This window comes from Mytilus trossulus, chromosome 13 (genome assembly GCF_036588685.1).
Source record: "Mytilus trossulus isolate FHL-02 chromosome 13, PNRI_Mtr1.1.1.hap1, whole genome shotgun sequence".
NCBI lineage: Eukaryota > Metazoa > Mollusca > Bivalvia > Mytilida > Mytilidae > Mytilus > Mytilus trossulus.
The window spans coordinates 15858604-15884834 of NC_086385.1; the positions used below are offsets into that span (position 1 = coordinate 15858604).

At 32.6% G+C, this 26231-nt stretch overlaps 1 protein-coding gene across 1 annotated transcript; it reads left to right on the top strand.

Annotated features, from left to right (window-relative positions):
- The first annotated feature begins 3059 nt into the window (after positions 1-3059).
- Positions 3060-18183, top strand: LOC134694647 (uncharacterized). Its single transcript, XM_063555687.1, has 5 exons — positions 3060-3458; positions 10886-11139; positions 11968-12185; positions 13474-13618; positions 14626-18183. Exons 2-5 carry the CDS (start codon positions 10890-10892, stop codon positions 17448-17450), a joined length of 3438 nt encoding a protein of 1145 aa, XP_063411757.1. The 5' UTR covers positions 3060-3458; positions 10886-10889; the 3' UTR covers positions 17451-18183.
- Positions 18184-26231: the final 8048 nt, after the last annotated feature.

Below are 26231 nucleotides of genomic sequence, written 5' to 3' on the forward strand. Positions count from 1 at the left end.
AATGTGTTAAAGTAAATTATGTCTGGACCTGATAACATCCCTAACCACATACTGTAAATCAGAAATTATTGGGTGCATTTATAATTGCGATTTTGTCATTTTGTGCTTCAATGCCTTTTAATTTTTACGATTTTGATTCGTTTACAACTCTGTCGCATCTTTCGCAATATTAATAACCACACAATAATTTCTGAATTTACAGTACTCAAAGAATTTTCTGAACAACTAGCACCAATATCCTGCAAAGCAACATTCCAGCAGCACCTGCATACGGGGTATATATCTCCCAATTGATACGATATTCCCGTGCTTGCATTTCCTATCACGATTTTCTTGATAGAGGGTTACTGCTCACAAGGAAGCTAGTAAACCAAGAGTTCCAAATGGTGAAGTTGAAATCATCCCTTCGTAAATTTTACAGACGCCATCACGAGTTGGTTGACCGTTATGGAATAACCGTTTCACAAATGATATCGGATATGTTCCTTACGTCGTAACTACAATCCCCTTCCCTTTCATGAATTAGACCTACCGAATTAGACTATTTACCGGATTTGTAATCACATAAGCAACACGACGGGTGCCGCATGTGGAGCAGGATCTGCTTACCCTTCCGGAGCACCTGAGATCACCCTTAGTTTTTGGTGGGGTTCGTGTTGTTTATTCTTTAGTTTTCTATGTTGTGTCATGTGTACTATTGTTTTTCTGATTGTCTTTTTCATTTTTAGCCATGGCGTTGTCAGTTTGTTTTAGATTTACGAGTTTGACTGTCCCTTTGGTATCTTTCGTCCCTCTTTTAAATCAGTACTATGATTTGGTGATATTATCCCTTTATGTCAATTAATTTTAACGTTGTGTTTCCATTGTGTCGTTTGTTTTCTATTTTATTTCAGTTTGAATTCACATTACTATAAGAAGTGTCACGGTACTTTCCCAAATTCATGTATTTGGTTTTGATGTATTTGTTATTCTCATCGGATTTTGTCTATTATATGCTTAGTCCGTTTCTGTGTGTGTTACATTTTAATGTAGTGTCGTTCTCTTATATTTAATGCGTTCCCCTCAGTTTTAGTTTGTTACCCCGATTTTAATTTTTGTCCATCGACTTACGAGTGTTGAACAGTAGTATACTTCTGTTGCCTATATTTGTTCAGCATATGCTCAAATTACTTTTTGAGATTCTCAATTATAGCGTTTGAGAAAACATACTAATTGTTTAAGTAAAACATGTTTCCTTCTTGTTAACCAAATCAGAATTGACTCGGGGGATTCGAATACACATTTGTATTAAGTGGTCCTTTGTTACATCATAGAATGTTTCAAATTAACAATTTCGTAGTTAAGTGTGCCCGGTGGATTGTTTGAGGGACAATGCAAACAATATTATATTATTGAACGTTAACTACATATTATTAGTATGATAGTTTATAATTTCACACCCTTAGTTCTAACAGGGACGTATATAAGTCCTTGGTTCTAATGACTGTTTTATAAAGAAACCTATGCTCTCTACCTCTTATTTTTATCGATGGACAGATAATACATTTCATTTTAACTTCATGATTAATATACATATTTCTTTTTTTATTATTATATCACAATATGTACAATGATATATGTAAACTCATCAAATATGCACTACACTTAACATTAGGTACGTATAACGAGCGTTTCGTCCACAAACGACTCAACAGGGACGTTGGAATAAAACTGTCAAACGTCAAGTAAGAACTGACAATCAATAAATCTGAAATCCTTTTTTTTTGTAGTGACTCGATCACCGACATTGATACATGGCAGAGCTTATGCATGTCTGCTACACGAAAATATAAACACTTACTCCTTTGTTTTCTTACTGTTTATCTATATTCAGTTTACGTGTAACTGTTTAAAATTTTTGTCATTTCTTGATGCATAATGGTCCATAATATTTATTCTTTTCCATCAAGTTTTTATCAGTCAAACATGTTGAACCGCAATACTGCAAATTCATGACAATTCGTCTCTTAAACATGCAATGTTCAAGAAAACAACAGCTAGTATACACAAGAGTGTACACGCTGAAATGTCTTGCCCGTTGAACTATGAATATGAGGTCAAGGTCAGATGTCACCTGCCAGCTAGACCTATGCACCTTACAATCATCCATACACGAAATATGGTAGACCTATTGCATACAGTATAAAAAAACCAGACAAAAACACAAAAACTTAACTATAACAACTGAACCATGAAAATTAGGTTACGGTCGGATGACACCAGCCAGTTGGACATGTAAACCTTACAGTCATTCCATACACCGAATATATTAGACCTATTGCTTATAGTATCTGAGATATGGACTTGACCACCAAAACTTAATTTAACCGTGTTCACTAATCCATGAAATGAAGTCGATGTCAAGTGGAAACTGTCTGACGGGCATTAGGACCTTGCACGGTACGCACATACCAAACATAGTTATCCTATTACTTATAATAAGAGAGAATTTAATATTACAAAATATCTTAACTTTTATTTAAAGTAGTCCCCGAACATGACAGAACTTGGACATCTAACTGAAGGAAACTTCGAAACATAATGCATATATATACAAAGTATGGGGCATCCAGGTCTTCCACCTTCTAAAATATAAAGTTGTTAAGACGTTATAGCTTACGCCGCCGCCGGATCATTATCCCTTTGTCTAGCTTTCTGCGACAAAAGTTGCAGGCTCGACAAAAACCGAGGTACAATAAGATTTGTCTCAATTTGATCTTATTGCATCACGTTTGAATATAATTCGTTTTTAAGTTACTTTACCTCATTTATTATTTACATCATTTCGTACATGACAATATAACAATATAATTTAAAAGACCGTTATTTACAAATAAGAAATTCCCATCGACTATTGGATCCAATAATACTTACCATAATTGTATCTACATCAGAATATTTTAAATGTAATAAAGTTAAAACATTTAAAATATTAGCAGACAATGTAAGTGTTTCAAGTCGTTTCCTCGAGGTTATATCCGTCACACTTTAGAAGGTATATATGTTGTGATTAAAAATAGACATCACTTTCGCATAATTTGAAAAATAAACCTGAGATAAAAATAGATGCCGATCCTAAAAATACGCTAGATGGGGCTGTCGATACTTTATTGATGAGCACATGGTTACATAAGAAACAAAATGTAAAATGGTGGAAATTTGAAGAACTTACTTACAATACTTCTAGAGAATACATTTTTGATGACTACTTCAAACATTTTCATAGCGTGTTTGCAACAAATACTAATTGCACGAGGAAGAAACAGGAAGTGATGTATTTTTGGTCAGTTTTGATGTACTGTGGTACTTTTGAGTATACAAGAGTTAGACATTAAGAGGAATACGATATTTTCAAATAAGCAACTGTGTGTCATGTACCTATCGACAAACAACATACATAACATACAAAAGTAAAACAGGTAAGTGATCGTAACATGTACAGTAGATATATGATTGAACTTGTTAAACCATGCTCAACATAACGGAGAGGTGGTATATTCATTTGAACTGTATTCTTAAATTGTTTATTCATATAGACCCTTTATGTATATTTTCCTTATTTTACCTGTTGTGGTCTATCCTTTTTCTTTACCATTTCTTCACTTACTTTTTTCATCATGTTTCTCTATTCAGTAAACCCAATCCAGACCTAGATCCTCGAGCCTAGATCATGCATAACTTTACACAAAACGTTTCAAATGTTATTATTTTATCACTACAAACCGTTAAAAGTGGGAAAATTACCTAAATCTATGATCGACTGTTCTGAATTTACTTTTGAATTCTTAATTCTACAAGCAAAACTTTATTATCGTACATTTTTTAGACATAATACATTATTTTATTATATCAATCACGGGTCCTTGTCGGACAAGATACAAAAAACATCATGATACAATGATTATATAAACATTAGTGAAATACACAAATAATAAATTGATAATATGAGCAATGTAGGATATAATTATAGTAAGAGGCATTGAATGTAATGAGGCCTAATTAATATTTAAAAAAATGATATAAAGTTAATTAATAGGGAAACAAAAAAAGAGTAAAAATAGAACCAGGAATCTAGTATCTCATTCTGCTGTAGTTCTCCTCATGACCACCTGTACACAGCAGTGAGGGACTTTTACATCACAACAATGCAAAGGTCATCAAGTACAAATTACTATATAACAACTATATCCATGTTTCTTGATTACAAACAATATGATATTCATACATCTATCTTTTTAACTGAGGAAACCTTAGTCAACATGTATAAAAAGCACTGAAATTGTTTAACCTTACACCAGAAATAGATATATATTCTTTAATATTATAATTTAACAACATCAGGAATAACATAGGAAGTGTCGTAAGCTGTACAGAACACTTAAAGAATGTCGGAGGCTATCAGAGGGAGTATAATGACGTAAATCCGTCCCTAATACATTTTATTTCAAAATCACGCAAGTAAATACAATCAAAATACTTTAAATTAATATTTTTTAGTGAAATTAAAAATCATTACTTTAAGTTACACAAAACATATTTTTTAACCGCAAATAACAAAATCCTTCACGTATGTGGATAATATCAGGTTGAATGGTTTTCACTTTATATGTTGTAAATAGTTATCAAAGGTACCAGGATTATAATTTAGTACGCCAGACGCCCGTTTTGTCTACATAAGACTCATCAGTGACGCTCATATCAAAATATTCATAAAGCCAAACAAGAACAAAGTTGGAGAGCATTGAGGATCCAAAATTCTAAAAAGTTGTGCCAAATACGTCTAAAGTAATCTATGCCTTGGATAAGAAAATCCTTAGTTTTTTAAAAATTCAAGGTTTGGTTAACAGGTATTTATAAAAATGACCACCTTATTGATATTCATGTCAACACCGAAGTGTTGACTACTGGGCTGGTGATACCCTCGGGGACGAAACGTCCACCAGCAGTGGCATCGACCCAGTGGTGTAAATAGTTATCAAAGGTACCAGGATTATAATTTAGTACGCCAGACGCGCGTTTCGTCTGGGCTGGTGATACCCTCGGGGACGAAACGTCCACCAGCAGTGGCATTGACCCAGTGGTGTAAATAGTTATCAAAGGTACCAGGATTATAATTTAGTACGCCAGACGCGCGTTTCGTCTACATAAGACTCATCAGTGACGCTCATATGAAAATATCTATAAAGCCAAACAAGTACAAAGTTGAAGAGCATTGAGAATCCAAAATTCCAAAAAGTTGTGCCAAATACGTCTAAGGTAATCTATGCCTGAGATAAGAAAATCCTTAGTTTTTTTCAAAAATTCAAGGTTTGGTTAACAGGAAATTTATAAAAATGACCACATTATTGATATTCATGTCAACACCGAAGTGTTGACTACTGGGCTGGTGATACCCTCGGGGACGAAACGTCCATCAGCAGTGGCCTCGACCCAGTGGTGTAAATAGTTATCAAAGGTACCAGGATTATAATTTAGTACGCCAGACGCCCGTTTCGTCTACATAAGACTTATCAGTGACGCTCATATCAAAATATTTATAAAGCCAAACAAGTACAAAGTTGAAGAGCATTGAGGATCCAAAATTCCAATGAGTTGTGCCAAATACGTCTTAGATAATCTATGCCTGGGATAAGAAAATCCTTAGTTTTTCAAAAATTCAAGGTTTGGTTAACAGGAAATTTATAAAAATGACCACAATATTGATATTCATGTCAACACCGAAGTGTTCAGTTGACTACTGGGCTGGTGATACCCTCGGGGACGAAACGTCCACCAGCAGTGGCATCGACCCTGTGGTACCGGTGTAAATAGTTATCAAAGGTACCAGGATTATAATTTAGTACGCCAGACGCGCGTTTCGTCTACATAAGACTCATCAGTGACGCTCATATCAAAATATTTATAAAGCCAAACAAGTACAAAGTTAAAGAGCATTGAGGATCCTAAATTCCAAAAAGTTGTGCCAAATACGTCTAAGGTAATCTATGCCTGGGATAAGAACATCCTTAGTTTTTCAAAAATTCAAGGTTTGGTTAACAGGAAATTTATAAAAATGACCACATTATTGATATTCATGTCAACACCGAAGTGTTGACTACTGGGCTGGTGATACCCTCGGGGACGAAACGTCCACCATCAATGGCATCGACCCAGTGGAGTAAATAGTTATCAAAGGTACCAGGATTATAATTTAGTACACCAGACGCGCGTTTCGTCTACATAAGACCCATCAGTGACGCTCATATCAAAATATTTATAAAGCCAAACAAGTACAAAGTTGAAGAGCATTGAGGATCCAAAATTCCAAAAAGTTGTGCCAAATACGTCTAAGGTGATCTATGCCTGGGATAAGAACATCCTTAGTTTTTCAAAAATTCAAGGTTTGGTTAACAGGAAATTCATGAAAATGACCACATTATTGATATTCATGTCAACACCGAAGTGTTGACTACTGGGCTGGTGATACCCTCGGGGACGAAACGTCCACCAGCAATGGCATCGACCCAGTGGTGTAAATAGTTATCAAAGGTACCAGGATTATAATTTAGTACACCAGACGCGCGTTTCGTCTACATAAGACCCACCAGTGACGCTCATATCAAAATACTTATAAAGCCAAACAAGTACAAAGTTGAAGAGCATTGAGGATCCAAAATTCCAAAAAGTTGTGCCAAATACGTCTAAGGTGATCTATGCCTGGGATAAAAAAATCCTTAGTTTTTCAAAAATTCAAGGTTTGGTTAACAGGAAATTTATAAAAATTACCACATTATTGATATTCATGTCAACACCGAAGTGTTGACTACTGGGCTGGTGATACCCTCGGGGACGAAACGTCCACCAGCAGTGGCATTGACCCAGTGGTGTAAATAGTTATCAAAGGTACAATGTACCAGGATTATAATTTAGTACGCGTAAGAAATATTCAAACAAACATCCGATCAGTTAACATTAAATCTAAAAACGTACATTTTTCTGTCTTTCGCAACATTTTAGGAATAAGGGGCCAAAAAGGGCCCAAAATAAGCATTTTCTTGGTTTTCGCACTATAACTTTAGTTTAAGCTAATAGAAATCTATGAAATTTTGACACTAGGTTTATGACCACAGAAGAAAGGTTGGGATTGATTTTGGGAGTTTTGGTTTCAACAGTTTTAGAATTAGGAGCCAAAAAGGGACCCAAATAAGCATTTTTCTTGGTTTTCGCACCATAACGTTAGTATAAGTAAACAGAAATCTATGAAATTTAAACACAAGGTTAATGACCATAAAAGGAAGGTTGGTATTGATTTTGGGAGTTTTGGTCCCAACAGTTTTGGAATAAAGGGCCCAAAGGGTCCAAAATTAAACTTTTGTTTGATTTCATCAAAATTGAATAATTAGGGTACTTTGATATGCCGAATCTAACTGTGTATGTAGATTCTTAACTTTTGGTCCCGTTTTCATATTGGTCTACATTAAGGTCCAAAGGGTCCAAAATTAAACTTAGTTTGATTTTAACAAAAATGAAATCTTGGGGTTCTTTGATATGCTGAATCCAAACATGTACTTAGATTTTTGATTATGGGCCCAGTTTTCAAGTTGGTCCAAATCAGGATCTAAAATTATTATATTAAGTATTGTGCAATAGCAAGTCTTTTCAATTGCAAAGTATTGCGCAATGGCAAGAAATATCTAATTGCACAATATTGTGAAATAGCATTTTTTTTTTATTAATTAGAGTTATCTTTCTTTGTCCAGAATAGTAAGCAAGAAAGATCTAATTGCACAATATTGTGCAATAGCACGATTTTTTTTAATTAGAGTTATCTTTCTTTGTCCAGAATCAACTTAAATCTTTGTTATATACAATATACAATGTATGTTCACTTTTAACTACCAACTGATAAATTAAAATAATCTTTACAATTCAGTGATAACAAGCAGTTTTTTTTTACATCTTAATATTTTATGATGTATGTAAATGAGTAGTTATTGTTGCAAACTCCATTAGAAATTTTAATTGAGATTAGTTTTGGAATAAGGGAAACGGGGATGTGATTAAAAAAATTGGGTTCAATTTTCTCATTTGAAATTTCATAAATAAAAAGAAAATTTCTTCAAACATTTTTTGAGAGGATTAATATTCAACAGCATAGTGACTTGCTCTTAGAGAAAACAAAAATTTTAAGTTCATTAGAACACATTCATTCTGTGTCAGAAACCTATGCTGTGTCAACTATTTTAAAATCACAATCCAAATTTAGAGCTGAATCCAGCTCGAATGTTGTGTCCATACTTGCTCCAACCGTTCAGGGTTCAACCTCTGCGGTCGTATAAAGCTACACCCTGCGGAGCATCTGGTTTATAAATTGTTATTTGGATGGAGAGTTGTCTCATTTGCACTCATACCACATCTTTCTATATCTATATACTATGTGCATATTAAACTAAGCACATCCATCGGTGCATCAAGTGTTGCAGGTTACTGCCATAATAAGGAGAGAATTTTTGCCTAAAAAAATTATATCCCTCTATAGAAGGATTATTTCTCTATAAAGGTAAACGCATCATATAGAGAGTTGTTCCCAACCTGTTCAAAAATATATAAAAGCTACAAAAACATGATTATTTCCCTTCCTGAATTATTAACTTTTCTAAATCAAAGTATGAAATAATAGAATGTTCTCAAGTAATCAACGTTGTTAATTCATGGAAAATGAATAATGTTTCAATTAGAAATATCGCAAATAAACTAAAATAAGCATAAATCAACCAAGCGCATACAAGTACAATTCAATGCACCGACCCTTAATAAGGAAATGGCTGACACTTTCACAGCAAAATATCAGCCTCAAGTAAGAAAACAGATAGATCTACCTGTGAACAATACACCTTATCGCTATTTGTCCGCCTTTACTGGACACCACACAGGTTCCCGCAAAATTTTGACGTCATAAAACAAAATATCTTACGCCACAATGGAAAAGTAATTGGTGTATGCGTCAAAAAATCTAGCCGCCGGGTCAGCCGGGATTAGCGATAAGGTGTATACGAACTTTATCAGAACCTTTTATAATTAAAATATAAAACACATCTTGTATTGCATAAATATTTCTTGATTATGCCTATCATTTGGCACAATAACACTATACTTCAATTTGAAATAATGATACACAATTTTTAAATAAAATTTGCATTTGCAAAACTTCGGATAAAAATATAAAATGTATTTATATGTTCATATATATTTTTTTGTTCTTTCAGTATTTTATCAAATACTTTTTGATGCTCTATTTATGGGCATTACGTTTTCTGGTCTGTGCGTGTTTTGTCTGTTCGTTCCAGAGTAAAGTTTTTTAAGTATTTTATCAAAAACTTTTTTTATGCTCTATTTATGAGCATTGAGTTTTCTGGTCTGTGCGTGTTTCGTCTGTCCCGTTCCAGGATAAAGTTTTTGGTCGAGGCTGTTTAGTCTTGGTATCTATGATGACTTTATTTTGATGACGTTGAAGTCCAATCAACTTTAAACTTAGTGCATATATGTTCCAAATGATATGATAGAAAATAATAGTGCGGATGGGGCATCCGTGTTCTTAGGACACATTCTTGTTATATATAGTATTATTCAAAATCATTATGAATATTGACTATCTCCAAATATTCCTGTTCACAAAACTGAGACACAACATAACCTGTCGATCAGTCATTTATCAATAGTGAAGAACTTACTAAAATGTAGTGAACAGTTTTGCCTATACACTTATTACTAGAATAAAGTAAATCATATGTTAAATACTTTTAAATAATATTTGGAAAAAAAGTAAAACTATATCATAAATATGATTTGAGAAAGTATATTCAATTCTTTATTACTTTAAACAATGCAGTTCATCAATATACATAAATTTTAGTAATATCAAAATTATCTTTTCTTTTTTCTATTTTTCTATAATTTCATTTTGGATGTAACTCGTCTTCTGATTGGCTGACGTTGTTTTGTTTATCAGCTCATATACATAATTTTATCATGTGATCGTGACGTTTGTTTCATGGTTTACTCCGGTTTAAAATGGAATTTTAAATTAAATTATCAGAAATGACTGTAATATATTTTCTGTTTATACGAAATAACATCAAAAATGTGGTGCACACTTTAAAATAACTCGCTTAGCAGATTATTCCGTTTGCGCCACATTTTTGATGTTATTCCTCCATAAACATAAAAGATATTACAGTCATTCCTTAAATAATAAAACTATCTAAAGATGTATTGTCATTTCTCATAGTATAATTAATTTGTTAGTCTCGGATTATATGACTTGACTGACTCATATATATATATATGCACATAACATTTTATCCAACATGAAGTTATGAATACAAAAAGCGCATATATGATATAGAAACGACAACATATTTGCAACATGATAAATGATAAAAAGCAGAGACCAATACATACAAAAGCATTATAAGAAAACAAATAACATTAAGTAACAATATTTGATCTGATTGACGACGCAGACTTTATTTAGTAACAGTTTCTTAATATGTAAAACAGACGTTATTCTAAATAAATACTTAATTTAATAATGTTAGGCAAAGAACAACAGGATTTTGACAAACATTTAGGTCTAATTGATTTTTTTGTTAGGCATATTAATAAAAACAGGTATTCGTTTTCAACACAGTGCATATCACCTATTATTTGCATAAACGTAATTCTCTAGCCATGTCAGTATACCTGTATGTTTCAATGTTCAGCTTTAGTGAATCACTACGCAATTTAGTTTAAAAGCTTGAATTATAACAGTAATCTTAATAAAAGTAACATATATCTTTGAGGAAAATGTTTTTTAATTTTCCAGAATAATGGCAGAATCGATAAAACAGTCACAAGAAACTAATAAAACAATATCATCTGAAGAAATACATTTCCTACGAATAGCAAACTTGCTTATCACGATTGCCCCATCTGCGGTCAGAGTTAAATTTGACAAAGAATTTCACCCAGACGTACTGCAGAAAACACTACATCAGGAAAGATTTAAGATGTTGGAGTCTTTAAAAAAGCGAAATATTTTAACACAAATACAATGGGACCTAATGTTTCCTAAATCAGGTATGAATAATATTTATTTGGTTTCTGTTGCATCACATGTATTACAAGGATATACAGAACGATATTGTGTTAATGTTATATTAATATTTCTACAAGTCAAAATATCACTCAAGTGTTTGTACATATTTTATCATAAAAAACTGTATTATAGATAGATAGAAAACAATCATAAGTTTACATGATCAACATAAAAATGAAGTTCAGAAATTGTACTTAAAATGTTAAAGTATCCGCAAAAAGTAAAATTACAAAAATACAGAACTCAGAGGAAAATTCAATCGGAAAGTCCATAATCAAATGACAAAACACATAAAAAACGAATGGAAAAGAACTGTCATATTCCTGACTTGGTACAGGCATAATTTAAAGAAACAATTTACATTTTGTCTATAGAAGACTGATATCTTGACTTTGAATTTATCGTTCTATATAGTTGTAAAGGTGATTTTGCACAGAAAACATGCACAAATAATCAAATAATGCACTTATTTTGCAATTCTTTGGGTTGATAACTTTTATTACTGTAAAAGAGTAGACATCAATTACATCATCTCAATCACCGACTTAAAACACTATTACCGCGTCAAATTCTGAGTTGTTTGCATACTTGGCTTGCAGTCAATGTACATCTGCTAAGTCTTTTGACGGTGTTTGGGGCTTCTATATCGTGATAAACATTTTTACTGCAATTGAAATATTTAAAGACGCTAAAAAAGATACGAGGAGATACTTTTAGTACATTGAATAGCTGTTTGTGTTTTCATTTTCTATGAGAAAGACTCTCACGGGATCAGCGAACATACAGAACTTTTGTTTTCTTTCTTTAAGGAACAACTTCATCTTCAACCTTTGACCTAACATTAATGATAAGTCTGATAAGACATCTGACACCTATACCAGTAGGGGATATTCTACCTCTGACGACAGACATAAGTGAAGGTGCAGATCTTTCAAGATTAAAATATTATAGGAACAAAATTTCGCACAGTGGCACTGGTATCTTATCAGAAACAGATTTTCATCAATGGTGGACAGATATTTCGGAGGTAATTTATGTTATGAGGACTGAAATACTAAACGATCACTCAGTTGGACCCTGTTTCATGTACTAATACAAACTATGGTTGAAATTTATACCTCGATACAAATTGACAGTAGTCATATTTAAAAGGCACCAAAATAAAATGTAAAACGAGAAAAGTAACGTCTTAACTAATGTAAAAAAAATGATAAACGAAAACAATAATGTTACATAGCAACAAACGACAACTACTGTATTACAGACACCTGACTTAATTAGGACAGGCACATACATAATGTGGGTTACTGAAAAATAACGTCAAATAATAACAACAAGAAAAAAGAAGAAAAGTAAACAACCCTTGAGCCTAAAAAACAGTTCAAGGGCCACAAAAAAACCAAGAAAACTCCAGAACCCCTCAAAAAAGAAACTTCGAGAAGGAAAACCACAATAACAGAAACAATATAAGGATTGAAATCTACAAAACATTTCTTTATCATATTGATCTTTTTAATCGACGATCGATGACAGAATTAGAACTGTAGCATACAAAGCGCAACAAATAATGTGCACATAACCACGTATATGTACTTGTAAAACAAACAATTGAAAGTTTAACTTAGAATATAAGAAAGATACATTTCAGGATGGACATAAACATAACGACTAAGCAAATCGAACAGAAGAAGGTTTCGTACACACAAGCAATTTTTGAATCAGAACAGTTCTAAGGCATAACAGTTTAGAAAGTTAAAAAGGATTGCAAACAAAATATTCCAAATTAGGAAACTAACAACTTAAGGATTTTAACGATTATCTAGATTTTATTTCACATATCAATGTGTTTCTTTAGGTCAGCAAATGCATTTTATTGTGGTATCGATCCATGCATTATGAAAACTCAAAGATCATGCAGATCATAATCAAGTACAACAAACACACTTACAAAATACATTGTAAGTTTATCATATACAGACCATTCTCAATTGAGAAATAATTAATGGAAGCCGTAGATTGTTTGAAATTTTCACATGACCTGGGCAGTGATATTCGAATTTTATCCTGGCCGTTAGCGAGGGATAAAATTAACGAATATCACGGCCCATGCCATGTGTAAATTTCCAACAATCTATCGCTTCCATGAATATTATTTCGATTCTATTAGGACAAATACGGTATTTTCCTCGTGTCTGTATTGCAGATCGACTACTGAGATGAATACCTGAGAGGTAATCAAGTTAATATCAAGAATATTTACTGCAAAAGTCAAATGAAAAAAAAATGTTGCAATGTCAAATGAATGATTTTTACAGGCAATTCAAAGACTAAGTAAGGATCGGTTTAAACAGACTTGCAATGACCTAAAATATGCCAAACTGGATCAGAATGACAAAGAAATACCAAATGAGATCAGGAACATTGCAAAGACTAATGACTCTATCACAAAAGGTGTACAAAGTAAGCATGTTTTCTTCGTATTTCAGTTTCTCAACGACTTTTAAATCGAAATTTGTCGAATAAATTAAATTCACCCTGATTTGGACACAAGGATTTTTTTCAACTAACAAGTGGCATATCTTTGATCTAAAAACATGTTAAACACGTAAATAAGTCTTATATGTGAATTAAACGATTATATAAAATCGTTTTGTGTTCATGATTTGTCTAAGCCTTGATTCGCATACATGGTGGATAATAAAAGCCTTGCGGGATATTCTCACTCTGTAGATGCACCCTGTTTAATCCGTACACACATGCTGTATCCGCAACACTTTTATTTTTAAAATTTAAAATGTGGTTTGAATTGAAGACATTAAGACAACTATTCAACACTTTACTTACATAACAAATCATTTCAGATTTTGATAATCGGTAAATTATCATTGGCCCTTTAATATAATATGGCTTAAATTACAATTAAAACAGATTAAAAAAGTCTACAATTGTATTCACTCAGATCCTTTCTTATCACTCTATAAAAGATAACATTCACTGAAGTCTATAAAAACATTCCTCAGGACAAATGTATATATACAACTCGTCCAAATATCAGCCCAACAATGTTAGATCTGTAAAATTTGCTTTCGAACTCATTCTACTGAGATATCGTGACACCAAATCACCTGCACTGTATCCGACGCGCTAGACCACTCGACCACCTATATCATTATTGCATGGTTGAGTTCTGGTGGTCAACATCATTTTTATGTACCTTTAATTTATCAGGTCGACTTGCAGTTCTAGTCAAGTAAGATTAAAGCCGAACAAATCATGCCACGAATGTGTTTAGAACTCCAAGCAACAGAGCTGACAGACTGGTGGTAAATATAGATGAACTATTTAGACATGTTAGACCATTATATAAACAAATTAAAGAAAGCTTGAAACATATTAATAAATACTTTTTAGACAGTATGCATACTTGCTTAAATTATTTTAATAATCAAACACTTTTTAACCAACAGAACTTCTTGAGATGAAAATACAAGAATGGGAAAGCGAAAAGATAGTGAAAACAAGAGCTATAAAAGAATTGATTCATTTGTTGACATACAACAATATCGTCTTGGTAACCGGGACATTTGGCTGTGGGAAATCTTCTGCTCTTCATTATGTTGCTTTACAGTTCCATCATGACAAAGCATACGATATAATTCCAGTGTGTAATCCTGAAGAAATAAAACAGTATTTTAATCCGGACTGTAAACAGATGTTTGTTATTGATGATGCATGTGGAACATATAGCATCGATATTTGTAAGGTAAATCGATGGATTGACATCTCAAACGATATTTTATCGATGGTTTTAAGCAGTGACATAAAAATTATAGCATCATGTCGTACTCACATTAGTCAAGATCGGTTATTTAAAAGGAATAAAATTCTATTGGAAGTGGAATGTGACATGATATCAGAGAAATTATGTTTAACAGAAAAAGAGAGAATGTTAATTGGAAATATATTTCTATCTCACCATGATCTGCAAGTGCTTAAAACATCAAATGAAAATTTAATTACAAAGTACCTTTTCTTCCCGCTTCTTTGTAATCAATATCAAAAACAAAAATCATTAGATATTGTAAAGTTTTTTTCAAACCCGGATGAAGCTATACGAAATGAATTAATTAGGTTATTTGACGCTCAAGATCAGAAAACCATTGCAACATTAATAGTATTCATTGTATATAACAATCGTGTACATAAAACGGTATTAAATAAATTCTCAGGAATAAAGATTTTTCTTGAGGACATTTCTGATCATCTACATTTGCAATCATCGTTTTCAATTCAAGTTCTCAAGTCCGAGATACACAATCTTAAAAAGACGTATGTTCAGAAACATGGAGAGACCTACCGTATTGACAGTGAAAAAGTATTTGACATATTAGTGGCTTTTTGCGGTGAAAAAAAATTTGACCTCATTCTTGACATTGCTGATGCAGATATCATTCGTGATCGTTTTCTGTTGAAAGTTATGACAAAAACTATTGAAAATGTATCATTACAAGATGTCATCCATGTCGATGAAAAGAACGAAAGAAAATATTTTGACCGATTGTTAAAAGATATTGAAAATGGTTTTATCGAAAAGGTCTTTTCAAATCGAAACTTAAACAGCAGCTTAGTTCGTAAACAGTTTGTAGAATACATTAAAGGAAAAGTAGACTTTAAAAAAGTTTTAACTCATTTGCCACAACAAAAACTATATTCACTGTTGTTATCAATGCTTCACCAAGGTTATAGTGAATTGGTTCCCATGTTGCTTACAAAAGACATCAATTACAATCTTACTAACTGGAATGGTGATACACCACTGTATACAGCATCATATAAAGGATATACCAACATTGTAAAATTACTTTTAGAAAATAATGCCAATCCAAATATCTCAACTTGGATATGTCAAAAGCCGCAAAACAACGTCAAACTGAAATATCAGCATGACTTTGATGATAAGAGTAGACGACACCATTCCGACCGAGGTGAAGTTGAAAGTCCTAACTGGGCAACTTTACGTAAAAGAAAGTGTTCTTTAGATGGACTGTTTGATGGAAGTGTGTTTCAAATACCTCATCATATCATCAGACGATACCAAGTGACATCACTTTATATAGCTTCAAAGGAGGGCTACTTCGATATTGTAAGGTTATTGCTAGAATATAAAGCTGACCCTAATGTCATTTGTGATAGGGACAAGGTTAGTCCATTGATTGTTTCATCTCGAAAAGGTTATACAAGTATAGTTAGATGGCTTTTATTGTACCGAGGTGATCCTAATGGAACTTCCTGTGATGCGTCTAAAACTACTCCATTGTATGAAGCTTCATCGGAGGGTCATACTGCCATAGTAAAATTACTATTAAACCATAATGCTGATCACAGTAGGAGATGTACTTGGAAAGAAGATACTGCCATGGATAGGGCAGTGTGCAATAATCGTATAGGTGTAGTTGAAGAACTATTAAAGCACAAGGTTGATTGTACTATATCAAAAGGAGACACAAAAATACCACTGTTTGTTGCTGTAGAAAACAATTATAAGGAAATCATAGATTTGATGTTAAATTTAAGCTCAGATGTTCACATTCGAGATAAATTCAATACAATACGTTTATATTTAGCATCCAAAAACGGGGACTTAAGAACAGTTCAAGAACTTTTGAACCAAAACGTTGACCCTGGAAATGAATACAATATATCGTCCTTGTATATCGCCTCCTATGAAGGTCATGTGGATATTGTTAGGTTATTATTGGACAAAAACATTGATACCAATATTGTAAATAAGGAAAATGAATCCGTCCTTTATGTAGCCGTAAGTAGAGGTCATACTGATATTGTAAAAAAATTGTTAGAACACGGCTGTAATCCTAATATTTGCAATATTGACAATGAAACACCACTACATATTGCGACATGTTTGGGACATACGGAGATTGTTAAATTATTGTTAATTCACAAAGGAGATCTAAATGTGTATAACAACGAACACCAAACACCACTTATCATTGCGGCAACACTCGGTCGCGTTAAAATTGCAAATTTATTATTAGAATATAACTGTGATGTAAATATAAGTAACAATGAAAATGAAACCCCACTTTATATAGCATCTTGTAGAGGAGACATAACCATTGCAAAATTATTATTGAATTACAATTGCGACCTTTCGATCAATAACAAGTACAACGAATCTCCTCTAGTAAAAGCAAAGAGTTATGGTCATCTTGAAATTGCTGAGATGTTGTCCGAAAAACTCAATATTAATAACGTCTTTTACAAAACTTAATATTGGAAATAATTGTAAATATTTCTTTTAATATTTTTCAATATTATTATGTAGAAAAGTTTATATGATATGGTTAGTTTTCTCGTTTGAATTGTTTTACATTGTCTTATCGGGGCCTTTTATAGCTGACTATATGTGGTATGGGTTTTGTTGCTCATTGTTGAAGGCCGTACGGTGACCTCTAATTGTTTATGTTTGTGCAATTTTGGTCTTTTGTGGATAGTTGTCTCATTGGCAATCATACCACATCTTCTTTTTTATATTTACGTTTGTCAAATTAAATTATACAGTTGAGACCCTTGTTTGTGTGTGAGTAATGATAAAGAGAGTGACAGACACATAAAAAGTAAAATGATAAAATACCAAGCCCCAATGAAAACTCAGATTAGAAAGCCCTTTATCAAATGGCAAAATAAAATTTCCAAACACATTAAACTAATAGAAAACTACCATTATATTCCTGACTTGTTACAAAATTTCCGAATGTATATGTAGAAAATAGTGGATTTAACCTTGTTTTACAGCTGATTATCGTGAGAAATATTTTTGCTTCTTTTTATGAACTACTGAATTTGTATATTATTATTACATATGTATTATGATACCCTCATTTAAATCCTCGCAGGTTAAATATTTTTTTTGGTGTGTACATATTAAATATGGAGATTGATGGGTACTATCGGATTTGTCTCTCTTGTTGTGTGGAGGCATCATGCTTGTATGCTATCTCACTTTCGCCACTGCAGGTTAGTTTGTGTAATTTTAATATGAATTCCACCATACTTTCTTGACCCTATTGCTTAATTCTTCCGTTAAATTTTACTCATCAATAATTATTTGGCGGAGTCAATATACCATCTACATCCGACCGTACTGGTAACCGAATTGTGATACACTAAACGAGGTACATCATATTTGAGAAACAGACAGTATAGAACCCCAATTTTAGAATTCATTTATGCATTTTTATTTTATTCAAAAATATCAGTTAAATTAAATCATCATAGATACCAGAATTGAAATTTTGTATTACTTTTGCACGCTTCAGTGTAATCGTCGGTCAAATTTATGACAGTACATTTGTCACGCGTACTAAATTCATTACATTACCGATACATAACGACATGTTTATGAAATTATAACAAATCTATTGGTTAACAAATTTTTATTCGTTATTGCAAAATAATGAACTTACAATATCTGACATTTTCTCCCTACCCAGTTTACTTGTGTGGACTGGTCATTGTTATTGAATCGTAGGCAATTTGATTGGATTAAGTTGTTATTAGTTTACCTTCAAACTTGTTTATGCTTTTCATACATGACTATTGATTAATTAGAACGTGCATGCATGTGTACGGTTACTAAAATGACCTATTGTGAAGATTAAAGAGAAAGTTTACAAATAATACGTTTTGTTCCATTAAACAAGTCATTTTCGTAAGAGAAATGTAAAATTATTATTTATCAAAATTAAAAAAAGCATTTTTCAGTCTCATTGGAATATGTTGATTAAAATTAATCCCAAACTTAAGAAGTAAGTAATTAAAGTCAAAATATGTCCAATCTGCCCATTTCTGCACATCAAAACTCAATACGATCGTTTTAAAGTCAATTTCGTCTACCTCACAAAATCTTGTTAGGCACTATAGCAGTGACAGTTCTTTTTCACTCCGTGGTGAAGGTCTCGATGTGAATTTGAGATGAAAAATAGAAAATAATTAAAGCGCTGTTTCTTTTGCTTCTTGTGATTGTTTTGTGTTGTGCACATATCGATTTAGTATCATAGATGGAGTTTTCATTCAACGCACAACAGAACAGAAAAAAACAACTTCACACTGACTGCCTCGACATCAAGTTTATGGTTATAGTTGTTCGACCGTTTTAGTTTTCAAAACTATTTCATACTACTAGTAATATATCACAAACATGATATTTATTTACAGAGGAAAACAAACTGGAGTATAATCTTAAAAGAGACAAATATTGCTGTTATGTACATGTGAAATCAAAACACATACATAAACTCATCATAGATACCAGGAGTAAATTTAGTATATACGCCAGACGCGCGTTTCGTCTACAAAAGACTCATCAGTGACGCTCGAATCCAAAAAAAGTTAAAAAGACCAAATAAAATACGAATAAAAGTTCTGTAATTTCACTATTATGAAATAAGTTTATACGGTTTATAGATGGACTCTGGCATTTAAATGACCATTCCATTGTTTATATCAAAGTCAGGATTATAGAGAAAATATATGATTCATCAAATAATAGTACACACTATCGCTGACAAAAAGAACATTACTGGATTAGAGAATAAGGAACAACTATCCCTGCAGGATGCAATGAAACAATTGATGTTCAGATATTTTGTCTAGTTCCAGGTGTAGTTTTATCAGTTCAACTCATTTAACACATCTGTATGGGTTAATTTGAATCATGGTCATCGAAGGTATGCACGACCTGCATTTTACAACGTGTATATATATGGTGTGTTTACCTCTTCCCTTAACTTTAAGAATACACTATTTTAAATATTTCGAATTGCTCAAACCACTTCTGTCATTGATACGAATTCTGTTAAGTAGAAATTGGTGGTGATAGTAATGGGAGTTGATTACTACTACATGTACAAGGCTAATCACGTGACAGCTATCGATGACAACATTTTTTTTGCATAAAACAATGGACTATTAGGCATCAGTCTTGGCAACATTTGAAACCGAAAACATTGCGCAAAACCAGTTTTATAACATGATTACTTCAAAATGCATTTGTTATCTTTATATATACACTAAACCTTTTGTATTTGATATGACAAAGCCATGGCGTTGTCAGTTTGTTTTAGATTTACGAGTTTGACTGTCCCTTAGGTATCTTTCGTCCCTCTTTTAAAGTAAAGAAATAAACTCATCATAGATTCTAGGACTAAATTTTGTATATACGCCAGAAGCGCGTTTCGTCTATAAAAGACTCATCAGTGACGCTCATATCTTAAAAAGTTAAAAAGACCAAAATAGAGTACGAAGTTAAAGTGCATTGAGGACCAAACATCGAATGTAATTTACCGGAAAGAATTATCGGTGCTTTTCAATACAGTGGGTTCTATATGTGGAGGAGGGTCGATATCCCTTTCTGCGCACTTGAGATCTACATAAAGTTTATTTGTGTAGTTCGTGCTACTTAATTTCAAAGTTTGTGTTTTGTGTACTGTTGTTTTTCTTGGCGTCATTTATTTTGTCATAACATTGTTAGTTTGTTTGTGTTATACCTATGGGTTTGACTATTCCCTTTAAAAGAGGGACCAAAGGGACAGTCAAACTCATAAATCGAATTAAACTGACAACGCCATGGCTAACAATGAAAAAGAAAAACAGACAAACAATAGTACACACAACAGAGAAAACTAACGAATAAGCAACACGAACCCCATTAAACATCTAGTGGTGATATCAGGTGCTCCCGAAGGGTAAACAGATCCTGCTCCACATGTGTTACCCGTCTCGTTGCATATTTTATAACAGATGCGGTAATTAGTCCAATTAGGTAAGTCACATTCATGAAAGAAAAGGAGATTGTAGTTACGACGTAATGAACATATCCGATATCATTAGTGAAACGGTTATTCATTAATGGTCCACCAACTCATGATGGCGTCCGTTAAATTTTTACGAAGGGATGATTTCAACTTCACCAATTTAAACTCTTGGTTAACTAGCTTCCTCGTGAGCAGCATCCCTCTATCAATAAAATCATGATAGGAAATGCAAGCACTGGAATATCGTATCAATTGGGAGATATATACTCCGTATGCAGGTGCTGTTGCAATGTTGCTACTTAGAAATGGAAAGTTCACAGTTTTAAAACTGAAATCATCTCTTTTGTCGTAAAGTTTTGTTTTCAACCGAACCTCATTGTCAATTTCTAGATTTAAGTCAAGATATGAGGCCGACTTAACTGTATCTGTTGTATCCTTTATCTCTAGTTTAGTGGGATATATGCGTTCGACTTAGTCACCAAATTTTGAATTATTTAGTGAAAGAACGTCATCTATATAGCGGGAAGAAGAGTTTAAGGATGTTGCTAACTTCTTATCTTTCTTACTAGGAAGTTCATATTTGAAGTAGGCTCATACTTATAAAGAAACAAGTCGGCAAGAAGATGGGCGCAATTGGTTCTCATTGGAACTTGTAGTAACTGACTGCAGTTGATGAACATGCTAGAAAATTGGCGAAATGCAGACCAGAAGAATCAATCTTGGACAATTTATCTGAAAGGATCAAACTTTGCAGTCATACATTCAAATAGAAATAAAAGTTGTACAACGAAACAAGGGTATTTGAAATACAAACTCGGCTTAATGAGACATTGTAGTAATGTTTAAATAAAGCATATGGATAAGCAATGAACAGCGTAATGAAATCAAAGGTTATGATGTCAATGAAAAATTGTGAAGACTGTGATTGAATATTTTGAGAAACATAGATACACATTCCTTGTTTTACTGGAAAACTGACTTTGTGATGAATCACACTGATTTCTACAATTAATACACCGACTATGATACCATCAACTACTGGACTATTTGTTACGACAACACAGATATTCCGTTTTGTGGATTGACAAACCTGCCGAAAACAGACATTGCATTGGGTGTCTAATTTATACTGGCCGACGTGTTGTAACTCATATGAAGCAAAACCCTATAAATGACAAATAAAAAGCATTTTGTCAAGTTTAAGATTTCACATACATCCTAGTAAACACACAATAAATGATACTACCGACCTTAAAAGGTTAGCTTCATATCTTTTTCGTGATATTAAGCAATGGTGAAAAACATAAATCTAAAATATATGACAAACGTTATCATTGTAACTTACCAATGGTCAACTTGTCGTTTCTAAGCAGTTACATAAATTCGTTTAAATCTTATGGCGTATTCGTATTTTAGTAATTACGTTATATGGTCTTATCAAATTGTTAATGCTCAATCATTGTAAAAACGAAGAACAAAAAAAAATGAAGACCCACTAAATAAGTTGACAAGTCACAATGACAAATTGATGTACCGAAACTATGTGTCAGTGCCCCAAACAACAAGCGACATGTTTTCGTAGTCTCAGAAATGTTTTTCTTATACATCTTAGCTTTTCGCGGTAAAAGATTTTAAACATATTTTCGCGGTTGAAGACATGTTTTCATAGCCTCTAACATGGTTTCGTGGCGTTAGATATGTTTTCATGGTCTTTAACATACTTTCACGGTAGAATATCATGAATATATAGAATTCTGAAATGTTTTGTTCCCGTTGTGAAATTTTTACTTGCATTGCAGGTGATCGATTTAAAGCATACATAGAAACGGACTATTTGATAACATACAGCAGTATAACACGTTAAGGGTCTGGAACATTGAAGTTTTATATCTAAAAGATAATCTTTATTTATATTTCAATGTTCACTGCTGACTAAAATGCATTTTCCTAAATATAATGCATGCTAATATATACTCATTACTATAATAAATTATGATTGGTTTAAGAATATTTTTTCATTTCATAAATTTGACGATATTTATAAAAAATAAATTAATCTTAAAACCAAATGTACCAAAAATAACAAAACATTAAGTGTAATAAAAATATATGTTTTCCACACTAGGCTTACATATTTAATCCGTTCATACAACGAATTTCAACGTAATCACGTGCAGCTATAGTTGTCAAATGATATTACCATTAGATATTCATTCAAATATAAACATTGCCAGCGAAAGGAATTACCTGTATCAATGATCAAAAGTATATATAAAAATAGAATTTGGAAGGAAAGATAACAATTTGTAAGATATCCAATGGTGATTATACTACAACAGAAGGGCCAATTTTGACATTTTAATTATGGTGTCAAATGTTCTCAAATGGTTGTAAATATAATGGAATTTTATGCCACTGTCACACAAGTGAGAGGTTTAGCTAGCTATAAAGCCAGGTTTAATCTACCATTTTCTACATTGGAATATGCCTACACCAAATCAGGAATATGACGGTTGTTATCGATTAATTCGATGTGTTTGAGCTTCTGATTTTCTCATTTGATAAGGGACTTTCCATTTTGAAATTTCCTTTAAGTTCAGTATTTTTGTAATTTAACCTTTTTTGAAATACATATCGTATCTTAATATTAAAACTGGTAATAATTTCAAATAAAAGCATTTTAGTTATATTTAACTTTTTTAGAAAGGACTATCAAAGTTTGAATTTATCCATTTTTTATTGGCAATAAGACAAAATTTCAAAAGTATTATCAAAAACAAACATTCTTATCAAAGTTGGCATGTGGTAAAAATAATGCATACAAGAATAATTAAGAACAAACTTTCAAGTAAACATAAAACTCATACAAAATTCAAACAACCAAACAATGTTAAAAAGGTAAAAATTGTTAATATGAAAATAATACTAATGTAAAGTTAAAAAATGTTTTCCACACATTATTATACAGTGTCCTACGTTCATGAAAATGTCAATTATGTACGGTAGTCTCATAGAGCTATCCTTCTCCACAATAACGACACCATGTATTAAAGAAATAAATTTAAAGATAAATATTGCCTTCTTAGTGTGATCAGCAATAACCCAGGAATGACCGGGTACCATCAAAATTAAGATAATCAGAATTTTTAAAAATATGAATATGTACCAATTACTAGGATGTTTGTTGTTAGAGGCTCCTTTATTTTGGCCTTGATCTAACTTGTCTTTGTCCGGTGAATCAATTGTAATTCCGGATAAATTGTTTTCCATTTTTTTTCGTTGTTTGTCAGCAGCTTCATCTGAGGCGAACATGAAGGACAGGAAATCAATACCATATCCTATTATTATCCGTATAAAGTATCGAGTTTCAAAGTTAAAACTTGTTAACATCCCTAATAACATCAACGTTATATCTTCCATTTTGTTTAAACGAATTCAACTATTTCCATTTTTAAATGTTATATAACTTATTAATGAATCATTTTACAGGTAATATCGATTCTAGATAAACTAATTAATGTTGTCAAGTGTTTGAAACTTGAAAAGATAATCAATGTTGTATTTGAATGTTGAGATATAGAAATATTTTTGATTCAAATGAATTGCAATTGGCCATGACATAGTAATTTGTTTGATAATGTGTTTTGTGTGTGTTTAAATCTGCGGTCTAATCAAGTTGCGCTCCATCGGATAATTTGTTTTGTGTATGTTTTTAAATCATTGTCTGCAGCAACGCAACAATAAAATAAAGTGTATTAAATCATCTACATAATGTATAATTTTGTTATATAGTTACAATGTATAATGATTAAGCGATAATTCTTCAAAAAGAACTGATATCGATTGAACTGAATAACTTTAACTTTAACTATTGCGTTGATATCTTTTAAAAATCAGCGCATTTCTTAATAAGCTGGGTTTGTAAGTAAATTCTAAAACAACATGTTATGATGTTCAACGACATAAACGATGCATTAGTAAATCAAAGTTCATATTTTATTACTTAGAGAAATACAAATATAACATTACACGTCTGTCTTTGTGTGCTAGCTCTTGTGTTACCACAGGGATTGGATGTGCGTGAAATCGAAAGCCGAGTGCGTCAGACTTTTTTGCCAGTACGTACAAAGTCTCTACCAGTCTAAAACCCCTACAATGCCTCCTAGCGACAGCACACGATAACCAGGGTATTGTATCCTAGGCTATGTCTTTTTTTGATCTTGGAGTAGCATCGAAAGGTACCCAAAGATGCAATGTGTAGAATATGCTCTAACACCCATTAACCTTTCCCCAGCTAGGAGGTTATAGCAGCCAGTTAGTGGTTGCAAGCCAGGTAAGACACCCAATCTAGGAGATAAACTCTAAACAAGGGATAGATCACCACTCATCAGCTAAACAAGGCAACTGCTCTAGAGAATATGATACTTAACGACAAAACCTTGGTCCTCAAAGTTGGGGGTTGAGCATGAGGCTAATAACCTCATATTATAAAACAACAACGTATTACAGAATTCAACACAAGAAAACAGCAGATATGCATGGGATGACAGGCAGCAATTTGATTGTGCAAGGGAAAAGCCTATCTCGAGAGGCCTTTGACAGGAACTGGAATCAATCTCATGGATAAAAAAGACCATGTTCCAGGTCTCCAAGGAACAAACTATGAATATTAATTAGGCATCAGTGAATGAAGGAGGACAGAGTCCGGAAATTTTTGTTCACACAGAGTCCTACAATCATATACATCAAAGAGAAATGACAACCAACATACAGAAGGAGTGGCAATCATTATAAATAAGGAATGTACAAAGAGTTTGACATAGTGGGACAATGCAACACTAATTCAGTTATTCTTGCCTACAAACTATGCGGAAGAAAAATGAAAGACGCTCACCATGACACTCTTTAGGCTCACCGTAGTAAAACACCACAACATAAGTCTTCCTATCATAGGATACTTATGTGTTAAGGTTGGAAAACTTAATACAGAAAAAAAGTAAAATTAAAAATATACTGAACTCCGAGAAAAATTAAAAATGGAAAGTCCCAAATCAAATTGTAAAATCAAATGATAAAACACATCAAACGAATGGACAACAACTAACATATCCCTTACATGGTACAGACGTTCTCAAATGTAGATAATAATAGTTATCTTAACTCTTATACATTTCTATGAATATGATTGGTTAAAAGCGACCTCGTGGAGACCGTGAATATTCAATATTAGGTTAGTA